The 18,907-nt window shown below is 38.4% G+C and overlaps 1 protein-coding gene across 1 annotated transcript; it reads right to left on the reverse strand.

The window, feature by feature from the left end:
- Positions 1-512: 512 nt before the first annotated feature.
- smyd5 (SMYD family member 5) lies at positions 513-16,871 on the reverse strand. The gene is made up of 13 exons (XM_074674703.1): positions 16,722-16,871; positions 15,889-15,997; positions 15,328-15,467; positions 13,952-14,073; positions 13,796-13,865; positions 13,281-13,385; positions 12,957-13,019; positions 12,330-12,400; positions 12,087-12,193; positions 10,579-10,635; positions 10,363-10,457; positions 9,883-9,953; positions 513-6,406 (listed from the first exon to the last, which is right to left on the reverse strand). The coding sequence occupies exons 1-13, from the start codon at positions 16,812-16,814 to the stop codon at positions 6,253-6,255; spliced, it is 1,257 nt and encodes a 418-aa protein (XP_074530804.1). The 5' UTR covers positions 16,815-16,871; the 3' UTR covers positions 513-6,252.
- Positions 16,872-18,907: the final 2,036 nt, after the last annotated feature.

Raw genomic sequence — 18,907 nt, forward strand, 5'->3', positions numbered from 1 at the left:
TACTGAGTGTACATTTCCTAGATCAATGAACTCTAGCCACTTGGTCTTGTCTTCTTCCGAGATGAGAAGCTTGTGCATGGAACTATGTGGCTGTTTACAGCCAAAAACAGCCACACTCGCTGCTGGAGAGATTTCTCCCCAGATGCGGGAAGAGGAGTGGACGGGGAGGGGGTTTGGGGGTATTTGTGTCGGTGGACCAATCAGGTCAGACTTTCTCCTGATTATTCAAAAAAGGGACTCGATGACGTCGGCAAACCCCGCAAATTCCAAACAGCTCGTTTTAGGTCAGGATTTTACATTTACAAGCACTACTATGTGCAGGTTTTGTCATTAAATATCACAAATTGTGGGCTGGGATGAAAGCCAAAGACCCACAAATTTAACTAGAAGACTTAATAAAGTGATTTTTGCATAATATGGGACCTTTAAGTAAAATCAAATCACAGTGATCTTAGGGCAAAGTTATAACTTCTCAAAGGACAACAGGAACTAAGGTTGAATGAGCTCCTAAATGTTTATTTTCATGTCTGAGTGAGAGGAGTCACATTTTGCTTGCCTCATGTTGAGTTGAGTGATTCAGCATCCTACAGGCCCCGACTGAAAACACAAATCATTATTTATTCAGCTGTATAGATTGAAGAGCTAAGGTGCCTGAGCACGCCAAGCTGAGAGATTTAGAGATCTCTGATGGAGCAATGAGGAGTTTACTTCCAGCAGTAAGCTGTAGAAAGACAAATTCCTTATATATCCACAGTAAAAAGATAAATTCGCCATCTTTTATCCATTTTAATTGAGTCAAGGGCTCTTCCTCCTTTATCCACATATGGCAACAACAGCAACCGCCTCTTTCAGATGGTTGTGGTCTTTGAAATGTATATGAAGTGTTTTGAACTTGGTTTGTTGGAATAAAAGGCTCTTTCTCTGCAGTAATAATAGCCCTCAAAACACCTCCCCCTCTCCATTTCCCTCGTACGCTCTCGCTTCACTTCCCGCCCTGTGCTCAAATTAACCCTTTATATGTGGCCTAAACTCTCAAGGCAGACTCTTTGACCTCTCCATAGTTGAGACGTTCACACAATGAGATGTGAAAGCACATGCAGTACGTTTGCCTCTGCTGAGCTTGACCTTTGAGACTAACTGCTGCGTTCTGATGCTGCTGAGCTCCTGCAGGGCTTCATCTGTACGATGTGTCCAGAGATTCAAGCTCCTGTCATGCTGGGTCCCAGGTGTGAATCCTTTCATGGATATAATGAGTGCTTTTTTAATATTCCTCTGTTGTACATGATGGGTGAGTTAGCAAGTGAGGCTCAGATAGGAGTTTGTGCTGAAGTACAACCAGAAGCTCAATGCAGAAATCTTAGCCATTGATCATCACTTTAGTTACTGCTGCATGTGAGTCGGACAAACAGCTGAACACGTGTTTAAGCCCATGCTTTATTACTATCCTGTTTAGCTTTCTTCTGCACGTCCTTTTCCTTTTTTCTGTTCAGTTCCAGTGTCTGCTATTTCTACATTCCTTCAACAAAATAAATAGACTTCACCAATAAACTATTTCTATAACAGGGCTCCATCCTGCTCCTTCACTTTTCTCTGTCTGTTTAACCCATCACGCTGAAAGTGTAGTCTAAAGATCGCCTCTACCGTCAGTTTGTCACGATGTTCGCACTCAATCAAGTTAGCCAGAGCTAGTAGGGAGCTGTATTTATACTCGGCTCTTGGTGGGTGTATCCCTTGGTGGCGGTTGTGTGACTAACTGACTTCACAGAGGAGGACCTGCTTTATCAGATTACTCCAATAAAAAGAAAGGATCCTTGTGTCGTCATTAAGGTCAAAATCTCGAAGCCAAATGTCAGTGACCTATTTTCAGAGGCATCAAATCTCATTCTAGGATATCAGAAAAAATACAATATCTCATTTTTTGAAAATTCAGGGGGTGAAAGGTCTTGTTTTGAACTTTATTATTTTATATGTAAGTATCAAATCACGGATCAGCATGATATGTCCCCTTTAACTGGCTGCTTATTCAAGCCACGCTTACCGGCGATAGCCAGCATCTTGGAATAACCCCCTGGTGGTTAACTGACGTTTCTCTACCAGATAAGATTTTAAGCACTGTATCTAGAAAATCCCAAACTAAGTATCTCCTGCACTGCAGTCAGTTCTAAAATTGATTATCTCCATCCCAGATCAAAGAAGGCCTCTGAATATTTATCTATGTCTGTTTCTTGTTTCTGATACAGCTTTGCATTGCATCAAAGTTAGGAGGGGGCATCCACTACGAACCCACCCTGAATGTCGATTTCTCGCATCTTTTTAGGATGAATGAAAGGATCATAACTTGCTCTCTCCTGTATTTATGCGGGTTATGTTCGTCAAGTCAGGAGCTTGTTGTTGCTTTCAGTGTAACAGCCATCGCAGTCATCCATCCTGTCCCATTTTTATCTAGTATCTGCTCTCTCCAATCAGACAGTTCCTAACGTCAGCTTTGAGGTGATTTGACTCCCAGCCCTCAGCAGCCAAATGCTTAATTCAATCCATTAAGAAATTAATGATGTGTAATGAGATGTGTAGTCCTGGATGTGCAAGTGCCGTAAGCAAAAAGCTGTCTGGAGAGATGCATCGCAAAACAGTTATTAGTTAAGACTCAAATCCCCTTGAGGGAGACAATTTGAGCGCGGGTTTGTGGTTAATATGCAACGACTAAACAAATATTTTACCAACACAATCCTCTGTTGCAAACGGGAGGAGGTGCGTAAAGCAGATAAATGACTCAACACACATTCAATTTCAGTGCTTTATGCCACAGTAATAAAAACGACAACTGCTGCTGTGCTCCTTTCTGCCGCTGTTATGAAGCTCAGATTTAACTTGTGTGACTTACGAAGCCGTGATCTCCTCACTGCCCACTCAGAAAATGGGATTACTCATTCAATATTTCCAATCTTTGTGGTGTAACTGAAAGTATTGGGATTTGTGATTACAGTCATTGTTCTTTTATTGATTCATGTACGGGCAGCGGCGGCTGTTTCACTCATGTGGAACTGCTGTTTGAAATACAGTCTTCAACAAAGGGCAAACAGTAACTGACAGAGCAATTTTCCACTCAAGGTCTCCACAGCACATTAGTAAGGTTTAACATAACGCCATAGATCATGGTATGAAAACTAAACTGTATTTTCTGGCTGGATGCTTTCTGTATGACAAGACTCTAATTACAACAGAGCATAAATAAAAGCCACTTCAGCTCTTTATGCATAGTCAGCTAAGAAGCTTCTAGAGAGGAGCGAAACACCTGAGAACAAGTCGATCTTTGCTTGAACATTTTGCTTTAAGAATGCAAGGAATGACTTTGATACCTGTTTTTTTTTCTGAATTGCATTCAGAGGACATAGAGGTCAGCCACAGAGCCATAGTAAAGTTTCATTTTGCTTTCTACTCCAGCACATTGGAGGTTGCAGACCAAATGGGTCATTAGACCAAATGATACACTAACAGTAAGGTTAAAGTACACACTTTCAGCCTCAGTTTGAAGCTGCTTTTAAAACTTTCACTCACAAGATGAGAAAGTCACAGAGCACTCTGCTTTTTATAGCTACGTTTAGCTCACTGTTTTGGTTTCCAGAGCCTTAAATTTACTGTTTTGATTCATTTCCCCAGTTTATCAGCCCAGTTTCAAGCAGAGCTCAACGAAAAATATTTTATTATTGTTTTGTGTTTTATCTGTCCTCCATGGTATGATTTTTTTTATCTGACTGCTTGGTTTGGTCTGAAATGTGTTTTTAACCAACAGTGATGGCGTACACCAGGGTCAGATGAATTAACTATCATTTGAATGTGTGTTTCATCCTGTATGCAGATCTCTTTGAGATACACTCCTGAACAAAGTCTTAAGACCAGGGGGCAGGACAGGAATTTGCATTTTGTACTGGCGGATCATAAACTGGGCTGCAAAATCCCAGGAATTTTTAAAACTTTACAGGAAAATTTATGGATATTAACTAAGAATTTATAACAAGGAACTTAAATATAGCTAGGGTGAAATGAACACATTTTAAATGCAAGTTCATTTATATGTCAATTCTATTCTTTGACCACTTAGCAGCACTTTGCTGACTGCTGGGCTAATGGGGTTGCACCCCCTTCATGCACAGTGCATGATGCCCACAGCACAAGATCATTAGAAGTACTGCCTGAAGACGACATAAAGTCAAATAAGTTTTGACAGAACCAGGGACAGAGCCAGGATTTCCCTTTTGTGTGGGCCTTAAATTACGAATTTATAGATATAGTAGTGTTTCTATGTATGTTTTAAAGCAGATATGGTTGCTTTTTGATCCTTTAATATTTAGTAAAATCTTAGTGCATCAGATGCCAATGGCTCTCAATGGCATTGGTCAAAGAGTTGTGATCCAACATACTAATGGGCTGCACCGCCTCAACTTTCCATGTATTATGAGCCGTAAGACCAGCAACATTAACCACAGTTAAATAAAATACAAAAATCTAGTCTTTCCCAAAATCATTCTCTAGACCAACCGATGTAACTAGGGGTGTGCCAATTACAATTTTCTGGCCAATCACCAATCTTTAAAAAGCCTGACCTGCATATACCGATTTTTGTTTTTTATTCTTTATAACTGACAGCATATACCTTCAATGTTCCAATCTTGTTTTATTTAAAATCTTAAACAACCAATAAAGTGTCCTGAGTTTTAGGTCTCAGAGCAAAAAGCAACAAAGGCTGACTGTCAGACCTTCCCAGAGGTATATGAGATCAGTTTTATAAGGATGGGCCGATCACTGATCCCCCAAAATTAAGGAAATTGGAACCGATAGATTGATGCATGTCTAGATATAACATGAAGGTTGATTTTTACCAACAGGCTAAAACATTGCCAAACTTGGCTCATTTTATAAAGACAGGGCATCTCACAATAACAAACCAAGCATAAAGTGGCAAAATTGTATAATATTTCTCTTTGAAACCCATTTTTTAAAAAAGAAAATAATTAATAAAAAATGTTTTTTTTTAATGAAAAGTTTAAGGTGTTTAAGGTGTTAAAGTGTGTTTAAGGTGGGCCTGCCAGAAAGTGGGTGGGCCTGGGACCGGTGGGCCCACCCATGACGCTGCCCCCTGACAGAACAATTCAGAATATTTATATCAATTTCCAAAGCTTAACTGTCCATGAAAAGTTTTTTGGAAAGTTTCCTCTCCTTTAAATCCCCAATTGTGAGAGGGTTGTAAGCTTCAAAATGCAAACAAAAAACAAACAAACAAAAAAAACAGTAGAGACAAAAAACAGCACAATAAGACAGACCCAGAATAGAAGTCAAAGTGTCAAGAAAAGGACTCAGTTGTGAGTCTCTTCACTGTTTTTTATGATTACTTAAATTTGTTTAGGAAATCCACAGCTTGGATCCGAACAGATTTCTGCAAAGATTTTGACTTTTTAAGGTCATCAACTTCTGATCAGCTGATGAACAGTCTGTTGAATTCTGATACAGTTTTCAATAAATCACCTACTCCCTGTTTTTGTCTTTCGCTTAAGTTTCTTCTTCCTGCATTTCAAAGCTCTAATTACAACCTGCTCACAATCCACTTGTAAGAAAAGTGAAATCTTGTGATTTCATTCAGGAGGACTCATTGAACTCTGGGTATTTTTATAAAACATTTGTTGGCTGGTTTAACAAGCTGACAGAAAAACAGTGGACAGAAATCAGAAAACACACCCTTTTCTGTCCACACGGAGAAACCTAGCTTAAATCTAAGCAAAAAATAATATTAGGTTTCATCACGTCAGTGTTCCTGACTTAAAGCTTTCATTTACTGCAGATTTAAGACTTTTATTCATATTTAATGACCTGGGTGGAAACGTTGGTGCTTTCATACATATTTTCCAGGGATAAAAAGGCATGTCAGAGCTTTATTGTTCAGCTAATGTAGATGTGATCAAAACCTCAGAAGTTCAAAGTCAAAGCCTTTGTTTTGTTTTAAACCCCCAGCGTGCTGAAGTAGATCAAATATAATCAAATATCATCATCACCTGAATTCAGCCTCACTTCACACATGATCAGTAAACCTCATCTAACCTGTATGTTTCTCATCCCTGAAAGTGAATAACCAATGAGAGAAATTTACAGATAATGAGACGCTTCTTCACACGTTTGGACTGCTCTTTATTCTCCCGGGCTTCGATGGTCGCTTAGCGTGGTGGCAGGAATGAAAACGGCTGAGAAGGAGCAAGTCTTTCATCAGACATCTGTCATCTCATCCTCCATCTCATCCCCCTCTGTTTCACCTTCTGCCTCGCCTTCTTCCTCCTCCTCTTCCTCGTCAGATGTCACATCCAGCTCATCCATCTGCGACACGCACTTTGGACACGAGCAGACAAACAGGTAGTTCTCCCTGGGAAGAAAATGTTCCACCAGTCACTTTGTTGCTCGTCTGACAAGAGCTGAATTAATCACAAGCATATTAAACTCTGCTGTTTTCAGAAGCTGCTCACAAGCTACTGTGCTCCACAGCAAATGAGTTTTTAACACTAATTAATGCTTGTGATGCGCTTAATAGTTTCACATCAGCTGGTATGATATGAGGGCTTTTGAAGGTTTACACCACCCGCCTGGAGCGCAGCTACTTCTTTACAAGGCTGACAATTATCACAGGATGTGGTAAAAGCTTTAAACATCTCAGAGATTTTAACACTGACTCAGAATTCGGGAACGGTGGGGTGTGTATCAAAGTCGAGTCTACACCGTGGTGATCAATGAGGAGTATAAACACCAGAGTAGCCATCAGAGTCCTAACATCTCTGCCTCAGGACTCCCCATTATCACATGGAAGGCTTTTATTGATCCAGGTGGGGTTTGAAAGAGCAGCACACAACCTGGGTTTTGTGAGTGGAGTGAGATTTTGCAGTTATATGCACAACTTTGGCTTTTGTCAGTGAAAAGAAATTTGATTTAAACTCCAAAACATGCATTAGACTCTGATTGTAGACTCCTGAGACTCATCGTCTTCTCTTTTTCGTCTTCTTTTATGCTCTGATGAAAAACATAAGCTTTCTTGATGCTTAAGTCCTAGCATGGCACACACATAGACTGTAAAAAAAATGGACTTCACTTTGCTCTGCTCGAAGTGAGGTCGCTACAAAAATTGCTCCCCCTGGTGGCTGGCTGCAGTATGGGTAAAAGAAATCCATCTCCCCAGTCATTCCAGATGGGCTGTGGTCAAACTTTGAGATATTAATATACCTCGTAGAAATGTTTCTCACGTCTGATTGTTTTGGTGATTTGAAGATATTATTTGGCTGACTTTTTTATTCAAGTCCTCTTTTCTCTGAAAAGTTTTGTTTTCATTAGTTGTAACAGGGTTAAAATCAAGGCTTTACGTCACATAATTAGAGATTGGCTTTACGATGATTGACAGCTGCTGTTCTTGTGTATTTTTTGGGGGGATTGTAAAGTATGTTGGGAGGGAAAGCTAAGAAGAGATTAAACTATCTTCATAACCCTTATAGCCTCTACTGCACAGACTCTGACTGCACAGTGGCGGCGCCTTTGACGGCGTTATTTTGGCTTCAAAACCCTACAATTGTAAATGGCAGCGCCACACTGTCCACATTGTCTACTCTACATACCAAGGATGTCAAACTCATTTTCACTGAGGGCCACATCAGTATAATGGTTGCCCTCAAAGGGCCAGATGTAACTGTAATGGTACGGCCATACCGAACGCGAACTTGCGGCGAAATCGAGATTACATACAAAGTCAATGCAAAGACACGTTTAGACGCCAGACGGCGCGTTTGGGGCGTTTGGGGCGTTTGGGCATTTGGTGCGTTCGCATGTTTGGTGCGTTCGCATGTTTGGTGCGTTCGCATGTTTGGTGCGTTCGCATGTTTGGTGCATTTCGCATGTTTGGAGCATTCACGCATTTGGGTGGAAGACGTGAATTTGCTCGAGTCAAAAAATATTGAACTTTTGACGCAAATTCGCATGAAGGCTTGCCGTGGCCACCAATCAGCAGCTGATTTGATGACGGGGGGCAACCGCCGTCTGCTCCGGCTCCAACTCCACCGGAAGATGGAGGGGAAAACAATCTGTGCGGTGTGTCATCATCCAGAGTTATACGATACGACGTGTGTACTCTACAGAGACCAGGCAAAAAAGGAGCAGGCTTGGGTGAAAGTCGCTGAGGAGACAGGTTTTGAATGTAAGTTCAGTAAACATTCGTTCCCAGCTGGATTTGCCTGCACGGACTAAGTCCGACTGTGTTTTCCTCAGTGGAGTTTTGAGCCTGATAGAGAGGAGGGAGGAGCGGGACAGGGGCAGAGCCAGGGAAAAGATGGAAGTTCTCTGTGGTCCTCTCTTGCCTCGACCCCAGGGAGACCTCTGGGAGTATGGGTCGGGGGTTCGGGGGGTCGAGGATGAGATCGCAGGGAACAGCCAGGCAGGGCCGGTGGATTACCAGGGAGAGGCAGCAGGCCTTGATTGTGATCTCTAAAGCTTTCACACACTCTCATGTCGTGCTTTTGAAACCACAGCTCATTGTTTTCAGATGCTCTTTTGGGCTTTCAGTCTTTAAATGAACGGGCTCTCTACTCCGCATGCGCAGGAACGCACTAACACGTGTTCAGCTTGTCAAAATAGTCAAGCGTCAAGATTCAGGCGTTCACGTGGTGCGTGACAGGCGTTTCGCGCGATTAAATTCACGACTTTGCGTTTGGTGTGGCCGCGGCATAAGACAGTATAAAATGTAGCTTAATGTAATGTTAAATAAATGCAACAACTGAAAAAGACTTTGCCATGCGGGTTATTTCTTCAGCCACAATAAAGCTACCTTTCACTGCTGCGTTGTTTTTGGTTGTGTCGTTCTTGAACACATCCTACTGCGATTGCAGTTTGCGTTTTAAATCTTGCACTATTTGTTGTTTTTCTTGAAGGCTCACTTTGGCGTACTTAGCTCCATGTTTGGTGTCAAAATGCTGACAGAGACTGTACTCTTTGACGACCGTCGCGGCCTTGTAACACAAAAGACATACTGTTTTTTCCTCCTTGAAGCACTACTTTTGATAAAATTGCCTCCTATCTTTCTTGAAACAGCCTTCACTCTGCATCAACTTTTCTCTTACTGGACATTTTGACATTGTTTTGTTTCTCGATTCCACTTGTTCAGTAAATGGCACTGTCGTAAAAACACTGTGATCTAGTGACAGGATACCGTCACTTCAGGGCTAACATAATCTGTAGGTATTATGGGACATAGTTTATGGTCAATGCATCCTTCTGACTTATCTTTTATAAGACAATCAGACCTTTTGAGCTCTCGCAGACCATATAAGATGGCAAGGCAGGCCACATTCGGCCAGCAGACTTTAGGTTTGACAAGTGCTTTGTACATGTGAGTGTTTTTATGCATTTAACTGTAAGGCCAAGTTTTATTTTTTGCAAGATGGAGGGAAACTGCAGATTTTTAATCCTTGTGCACGATGAGCTCTGAGGGAATCCTGACTAAATCATGCTGGAGCTTGACGTCCTGTTTCCAGCAGCAAAGACGGTCTGAGAGCTGAGTCTGAATGAGCTTTGTTAAATCTTTTCACTGGTTTCAATCACTTGGTTTGTTTGTTTTGGAGAGAGGGAAGCCTAGTGGATGATTCGGTTTCCCATTAATTACCAAGAAAAATTAGAGGCCAATTATGTGAAACTGTGAGCTTACAACTTGATGATGCTGCTGCTCCTATGACCCCAAAAAACTGCAGCACTCAACTGGAAAAGTGTCAGCCAACTCCCGCTGTTCTTGTCTGAAACTTGTAATCATAGACTTAAAAAGGGGCTGCTCTTTTCTCATTAACTATCTGAGATGTCTTTAATTTTTTTTACCTCAGAATTTTATGTCTACTGTGACGGCTCCTGTCCCGCTGACAGCAGTCCAAATAACTGATGCAGATCTCCTGAAAGTAAAAGAAAACAAACAAACAGTTTAAAGAGCTCCAACTTCAAAAACATCTGCATATCGAGTCTTGACGTGTGGACAGTTACAGTTTCTCCAACATGTAGGACGTAGCTGAGTCCTTCCATATTTGTTCTGGTGCAATCTTACACAAAGCTCTCTTGTCTAAGCCAGCATTCAAAGGAGAGCTTTGCTGTGCAAGTTACGCCGCTGCAGCTGTGACATTACTGTGCCGTGCAGATGCAAGGCTTCTCAATCTCTGTGACAGCTTGACAAACCCACTCCAAACCTCAAAGTCTCAGCCTTCTAATACTGCCCGACAAGGGAGAACACAAAGCTAGAGAGGGATGTTGTGTCCCGTCTACCCCTGGCCAGGATTTATCACTCATAACCCAGACGAGTCAGCTCACCTCGCCGGGGTTGATGTCACTGAGAGCGCTGAGCTGGAGCAGGAAGTTGTTGTCAGGGAAGGACGCCTCTGCATTTGGTACACAGCTGTGGTTACCTAGAGGTCAAAGAGGCAAGAAGACAAAAAGGGAGGGTGATCAGACAGCCTCTTAACCAGATTAACAACGTATCTGAACTGCAGTGACAGCGCTTGTGACATAAACATCATGAGCACTTACATGAGCTTTGAAGCAGAAACAGTCCAGAGCCTTCGCAGTTCAGGAAGTCTCCCGTTGCTACAAAGAGGAGACACGAATAATGAACACTTCAGACCTGCTGTGACGCACTGCAGACGAGGGCTGCACAATTTATCAGTCAACTACTGCAATTGAATTGTAACATGTGAATTATACACCACAGGATGTATTTGATGCTGGTGGCGACACACACCGAGCAGATGTGCTTGTGATGTGTTTTTACCTTAAATGGTCAAACCTGCAGTGCATGCATGATGCGTTAATTGGCAAACAGGAGGAGATGATGAGCTTCTACATATTCTAATTGGTTGTTACATATCATGGTGTTTTTCTTCACCATTAGCACAAATGTCCATTTTAATGTGAGAAATAGAGACGCTTACACGGTTGATTACACTGACACTCTGACATCCTGTTTAATTTACACTATTCCTTCCTTCCTTCCTGTTTCTATTCCTGTCCTGACAGTAACTGAAACTCACCAAGTCATCTGCAAAGTTAATTAGAAATGATTAAACACTAACAAAAAGAAAGTTTTTTAAAGGGTAGGACAATATGTTTTTCTCCCGATTCATTCTTTAACTATTTTTGAGGTGCTAATTCAATTTAAATTGCAATTCTTGGATATTTTCCCATTTTTAGTTGCTTTTTCAACAACTATTTAAAAAAAAAGTGAACATAATGATGATGACTACAGACTATATCAGGAGCCGCTTTTTCACAAAAAAGGCACATCACATATGAACATATGAGTCAGAGTTTAAGATTTATTTAGGGGATCACAGCTTTTATCCAATCAGGCTTATAAACAAAGACTTAAAAAAAGGTCTCCAATTTGGGAAAAAAAAAAAAATATATATATATATATATATATATAAAGAGAGAGAGAGAGATACATACATAAATATATATATATATATATATATATATATATATATATATATATATATATACACACATATATATAGAGAGAGATACATATATAGATACATATATAGATATGTATTTGTATAAATGAAATAAAAAAATTATTAGAAAAAATTAGAAAAAATTAGAAATTAGAAAAAATTTATATATATATATATATATATATATATATATATATATATATATATATATATATATATATTCTTTAAACTTTTATACTTTCGATTCATTTATTTTATTTATTTTTGAACAAAAATTGAAATTTGTGAAAGGAAAAAAATTCTGATACCACGATACATCAGTTTTTCTCCACCCCAAGTGTTTTTTTATTATTTGAATATGTTGATATGCAACTATCTGGTATGATTTCTCTTTCTTTTAAATTGCACAAAGCATGACTATAAACTGTGCAGCTGAGCACAGATACACCATAGTTGTTCTTTGTAGCTTCAGATGTAGTCAGACTGTAGCAGATATCCTCATTACTACAATAAGATATAAATCTGCTTAGTTATGATAAACTTACTTCACTCCAAACAACACTACAAGGCTGAAACTCTGACCTTTCTCAATGTCCTTGTACATCTGGTCAATAAAAGAGTCCAGCTGCTCCCTCTGCTGGGCAGGAAGCTCAAGTGCATCACAGGCATGAACCCACTGACTCAAGGAGCTGAGGGAGAAGAGAGAGGAGAGGAAAATAGGGCATGGTATAAAGATAGAGAAAGAAAGTCTGAAGGAGACAGAATAACTAAGATCCGGTGTGAAGCGTTTGAAAAGACGCAGCGAAAGGATCAGAGAGTGTTCACCTTGTTCCGATGCCTTGTCCATTTGTTCCCACCAGAGCAAACAGAGAGCGGAAACCCTCAGGGACAAACCACTGGAACACAATCACATCTTTATTTATTTATCAGTACAGGACGATTCATCTCTCTCTGATGAATGCTTTATTCTCACATCGGAGGTCAGAGCTGGTAGGACTTAAACACATCACTGTGGAGGCCTTGTAGAGCTACACGTCTTATCTCAGAAATTCAGCTCTAAGAGCTCCTGTGAGGAGTCATCCACTGGCTGGGAAATATGAAAATGAACTAGAAGTGAGAGTGATGTTTCTTTATGACAACCTACAAAATTTTATTGCGAGAAGTCACATGACACCCCAGGAAACAGCTGTCAGTCTAATAATATGTTAGCTTCGTAAGGTGCCATCCGTAAAATTTTAACTAGCCCATCCTTATAGTTTTTTGTTTAATGAGTTAATTGGAGAAAAGCCTCAATTTTTCATAATGTGACTAAAATACCAAGCTCCTGAATAAAAAAAAAACAGATAAACTTTAATTAATGATGAAAATTATGGTTAACTGCAGCTCTGTCTTCAAACTTTACATAAAACGTTATGTAACAAAGTTTGTTATACACAAGATGTTCTTCCTTACCCGGCTGAGATGATCATCATAAAGTGCTGCTTTAAAAAGGCTGTGTAACAAGGCCAGCTGCCCCTATAGACACATGTTAGAGGAGTGGAAAGTGTAAGATAAAAGTACATGCAGTGTCTCAGAAAACACACGTGGTAAGCATGAAGCTGTCTCACAGGGGTTAACTCTCCATCTCAGGAGTCGAAGAAAGTCTCTATTTGCAAAATCAGCAGTTATAACAGTGATTAGCATAAGATCAACACTTTGTCTTTGAACCGCCATGTTTTACACTTTGCATGCTAACAGTTTGATATCGTTATCACACATAAAAAAAGAGAAACTTACTCTGAACTTGTCTCCTAGAAGCTTGTGAGCGATCTCCTCTTCCTCAATCGCTGCCCTGCTGCAGAAATGTGAGAACAGCTTCTGCCAGTGCGCTTTATCTTTGGCCTGGAAAATATTACCAAAACACCACATTAATTTATTAATTAGTTATAAGCAATTCGTATTTTCTACACCTCACAATTGAATCCTTCTGTGATCAAACTCAAAATTGCTGGTAATGCATTTCATGTCTGAATTGGATATTTGCAAAAAAATCCTAACCCAGATGAGCAGAATTAAAATGTCCTCACACCAGCACGTTCATTTTTTTCCTCTTTAGCACATCTATAACAGCCTGACCAAAGTTAATTTCATGCTAGGTTTAACACTATAAAAGATGGACACCAATAGGGCGTTAGTGGGAAATAAAACTGAAACTATATGCTGCATTTAACGTCCTTTTACAGTTATGTTTATTCTCAACTCCTAATAGTTTGTACTGATAAATGAGGAGATTAAAGTGATCAGAGACTCACCTGTTTGACCACAGCCACCATTCTGGCCATCAGCATGATGCTGGAGGTCTCTGGAGGGTAGTGCATGCTCCTGAGAGATGATAAACATTGATGAAATCCTTTAATCAGAACATGTGTGTGAGTGTGTGTGTGAATGTCTCTAATATTCAGCCTCACCTCCATGCATCCTTTAATTTGTTGATAGGGTGGTCTGGATCTTCCTGCGATGGACCCAAACACAGAACCCGATGGTACTGGTCTGCTGCAGCTTGTCGACACTCACTGCTGCAGTACATCACCTGAGAAAGGAGACAGAATAATGAAAATCAACCAACAAAGACGCCACAGAAAACATGCATGGAAACTACTCTAATTGGTAGGTATAGAATATCAAAAGTGTAAAAGGAACTTTGTAAAAGTTTGGTTCTTTTGTAGAAAGTTTTATTTCAACCATGCAACACAGTTTCCAGGAAACCACAGGCCTCCATCACCAGGCAACAAACATGTGAGGTTACCCTATCAGGAAATTAGTCTCAAAATGACAGAGGACTATGATCCCTTCAGAGATATTATCTGATTTAAAGGTGGGCCTGAGTGTTTGCTCATCTCAGCAGCTGAATAAAAAGATCCCAGAAAAGGAAGCTTTAATCAACACATTTCACAATCTGTATGACTCACAGACAGAAGAACAAAGCAAAGAGAAAAAAATTCGTCCTTAGGAAGAAATCCCTTTGGCACTTTTTAAATTAGCTTTTTGTGCTTCTGACAACTTTTTCAGAATCACAAAAAAAGTCGAATAGATGTTTTTTAATTTATGTAACTATATTATTTTTTACTCAGGATGAAAGTAAGATTTAAGGATTTTTCAAACAAGTGTTTGGAGTGCGTTAAACAAAGCTCTATAAAATGCTAGTTTAAATCAAGAGAAGTTTTACATCAGAAAAACACTCGATTTGAACTTCTGTTAAATTTTTTTAGGGGTTTAACTTTTTATTTTAATACCTTTAAAATGTTTTTAGAAAGAGTTTTGATAGAGTAGTTATCCCTGCCATTTGACTTTGATTTGGTGAGACAGCTGAAGAAAGACTGGAAATGTGGGGAGTGGAAAACAGGAATCTGAAATGAAGATCAGGGTTGAGGCCAAGAGTCAAATCAATGACAGCTGCAACAGGAACTACAGCTGCTATACTTGGGGCACACCCTCTTTATTTATTGGAATCAGAAAACAGCTTAAAATCCTTAAAATGAAATCAATTCAGTTCAATCTAACTTAAACTGCTACAGTTTCAATGTGTGTTTGTGTGGCCTCTAAAAATCTCTCTGGAGAGGACAAACATTGGTCTCAGTTTTCACATTCATTGGATTGGATTAATAATGTATAATACCAATTGTAGTCTTTAAAAATTGATTGGCTAATCAATTGTCTGCCACACCTGGTTTTAAATCAATAATCCTCCCGCTCATATTGATCAGGCCACTGTTTCCCAGCAGATTTTCCTTCAGTTTCAAAATATGCAGCTCAAAGACAGAACCTTTATCCCAATTGGACTGACCTGGCACTGAGGGCAAGCCTGGTGAAGCTCAGGCCGAACCCGGCAGAGTTCTGGGTGAGGGAGGGTAAGTCCAGGGATCCCGCTGAGTCTCCTTGCATTCTCCTCTGCTGTCTCTAGAGCTCGTAAACAGTACTCACAGGCTGAAGAGGGAAGAAGCAGATAAACATGAACTTCTAAAATACTGAGAGCTGAGTTGTCGACAACATTTCAAACCAATGGTGCTTTTGTGTGATGTTGGTCTTCAAAGCCATCACAACACATTATTTACTTTCATCACTGGTTTTAAGTCACATCACTTTTTTTTCTTGTGTTCTGATGCAATACGCAGATCCACAGAAAAAAAGGAACTCTATGATCTTACATCTAAGACATATGCTACACATGCTAGCAACATTAGTCATTAGTAACAAACATAAAGCTATCCAACATTTATTTTTTAAAGGAATTAAAGAAACAGCTATGTTGATACATTTAGTTTCAAATCATTTACAGCTATGTCACTAAAGTATGTTTCACAGGATCCAAAAACAGTCAATAAATAGATATTTGTAGACAAATTACCTTTATATTTATACAAGGAATTCCACAGGAACTGAGCAGAGATCAGAGGTCGCTCCACAAAGATGCTGTCTCCCTTCTTGATGCTTCTTTTGGCAAAAAGACCTTTACCCTTAGATTAAAACAACAAACCAATAATTATAATCAAGGATTTGGAACTTTAAGGTTAACTGTGAAATGAATATAGCTCACCAATCACTGCTAAAATATTTTATACATATCTTTATTTCTTAACAGGGTTAAATATATTGAATTTGTCTCTTTATAAAAGTGCCATCACATGCTTCCTGTTAAAGCCCGTATAGACAGTTTATTACTGATGTATGCTGACATAAATCACCTTTAAAACTATCCTTAGACTGTGATTCAGCCCTCCAACATGAACAGCAGATCCATAATAGTAGAGTAATCGAAACAGCTGTTTTATACAGACACTAATCTTCCATGATATAATAAAGGAAAATACTTGATTGATCATTTAAGCAAAAAAAAAAAAAAAAAAAAAACTCATAGAGATGATGCTGGGTAACTTGCTCCATGTATCACACATGTGAGGAGATGTTGTCTCTCAGCTTTCTGCACTACCTTTTAAAAGAAAAAAGAACGACGAAACTAAAAAATTAAGTAATTACAGTTATTTTAAGTTGCTCTTTAAAAAAGACAAAGAATTAATCCCTGTCTCTTGTAAACTTGGCCGGTCCCTTCAGCACAGTCTGTGCCCATCAGTCTGAGCTCAGCCGGCTGTGATTCAGTCTCAGTCGCTTCTCTACCGCAGACAGGATTTAATCCAGATCCATAAAACTCCACTTAACTCATCAAACTCTGAGCTCTCTCACCTTAATGTTGTCGATAAATCTCACTTCCACGCATGTGGTAGCTTTGCCGGGATCCACGCAGAAGGAAAACATGTCATCCACGGGAGCAGCCATGTTTCTGACGGCTTTTCCTCTCTCAACCCTGACACTGACGATTTATCGACGGGAGAAGGCTATAGTGGCCTCTGGTGGCGGACACAAGAACTGCAGTCAGGGAGCTCAACAAATGGCTTATTCTGATATGAAACTGGGGCTGTACGGAAGCGTATTGCATTCACTTGAAGAAAAAAAAAACAACTCATGTTTTTCAGAGTAATTTATTTTTCGGTTTGTTTTTGTGGTAATAAATTTTGTTTTTCTGATTAATTTTTTTTATTAGTTTGTTTTTTGTTATAATTATTTATGTTTTTATGAGTATTTTTTTGTGGTAATTAATTTTGTTTTTCTGATTAATATTTTTTTATTGGTTTATTTTTTGTTATAATTTTTTCTGTTTTTATGAGTAATTTTTTTGTGGTAATTAATTTTGATTTTCTGATTAATATTTTTTTTATTGGTTTGTTCTTTGTTATTGGTTTGTTCTTTGTTATAATAGAATCTCCAACCTCCTTTTTTTCGTGCTAATTAAAAAAAAAAAAAAAAAAATTAGCACAAAAAACAGCAGTTTAGAGGTTCTCGCGGGATTTCGAGGTAGCTCGATACTTCAGGAAAAAAATTACTCCTAAAAACAGGAGGAAAAAAATTACTTATAAAAACAGAACTAATTATAACAAAAAACAAACCAATAAAAAATATTAATCAGAAAAACAAAATTAATTACCACAAAAAACAAACCGAAGAATAAATTACTCTGAAAAACATGAGTTGTTTTTTTTTTCTTCAAGTGAATGCAATACACTTTCGTAGGGCTGAACGTTTTTGGAAAATAATCTAATTGCGATTTTTTTTTCAATCAATATTGTGATTGCAATTTAGCACGTGATTTTTTTGGAGGGACGTTAATATTTGCATTGTTCACTAAACACAAGCTAAGTCATACTATAGTATGAGCAACACGACAAATGATGCTGTTAACATGTAAACAAGTCTTTCCTGCAGTTTCTAATTGAAAAAGAAAAGGAACACTGAAATTTTACTGACCTCAAGTTGTCAGTAAGAGTAACAAATCAGACAGAATAAAGTAAAAACACAATTCTACTGTTTTAATCTCTTAAGTTCACAGAGTTTTTGACAGAAAAAAACAGCATTATGACTTTTGCTGGTTTTAAGGAAGAACGAGTGCAAGTTACTATATTTACTCCAGGTCAGTGTACATTAAACTTTTTTTTTTTAATTGCAGCCTTTGCAATTTGATAATTGTATTTTATTACATTGCGATGTTGGTTTGAAATAAATTAATTGTTCAGCCCTAGATGAGACTATCAAAACCCATAAGAAAATTAGATTGTGATATTAGATAATACTGAAGTGATTAAAATTCTATCACACTGTTCAATATAATTTAGTCAAATTTCAGTGTATTAATGTTATATATTATCTCTCTATCTCATTTTATCTTAATTATTTAGCTAAAAAACAGTTTAAGAATCCAGTCATTTTCTGCCAAAGAACATTTTTAAGAATCCTTTAAACAAAGACATGGACAATAATTTCCAAACTTATATACAACTTATTGCAACTAACCTTTAAGCTACTAATTGTGCTTTTATTTGAACATGTATCAAACAAATATCATTGAAATGAACAAAATAAATGAATGTTAACAGTAGGAGAAATAATTACAAGCATATATCATACAGTTTTAACATATAGCATGAGAATTGGAATATCACAGTCAGAACATTTTGTTATAGTGGCAGGTTATAAATATATAAAGACTGAAGTTAGTCAGTGACACTGTACATTACTTAAGTAGTACAAAATGTTAAATAGTGTAAATTTAACTCTATAACTCTTAAAGGATAGTAAATTTTATGTAAGGGACTTTTGTTTTCATAATAGATGTGGTTTCTAATTTATTAACTTATTATAAAAGCTTTTAGAAAGAAAAACTCTGTCAAATTAATTTAAACATAGCGGTACTGTTAAATGTCGAGACTAGATATAACTTTTTATGAACATTTTCAAACTTTTTAAATAACCAACATGTCCATCAAACCAGTAGCAAATTAAAATGCAAACCAACAACAATTTTTTATTGCTGCAAA

Source organism: Halichoeres trimaculatus, unplaced genomic scaffold (assembly GCF_033239565.1).
Source record: "Halichoeres trimaculatus isolate MK-OKI-2021-1 unplaced genomic scaffold, fHalTri1.1 fHalTri1_scaffold_7, whole genome shotgun sequence".
In the NCBI taxonomy this organism is placed as follows: domain Eukaryota; kingdom Metazoa; phylum Chordata; class Actinopteri; order Labriformes; family Labridae; genus Halichoeres; species Halichoeres trimaculatus.

Bases quoted from the DNA above. Each gene is read 5' to 3' on its own strand.
- smyd5 (XM_074674703.1), bottom strand. From the start codon at position 16,814: ATGGCTGCTCCCGTGGATGACATGTTTTCCTTCTGCGTGGATCCCGGC. The intron at 13,020-13,280 runs GTAAGTTTCTCT...ATGTGTCTATAG, and splicing joins TTCTAGGAGACAAGTTCAGA to GGGCAGCTGGCCTTGTTACA. The intron at 6,407-9,882 runs GTAAAAAAAATT...TTTTCTTCCCAG, and splicing joins AGTAGACATAAAATTCTGAG to GGAGAACTACCTGTTTGTCT.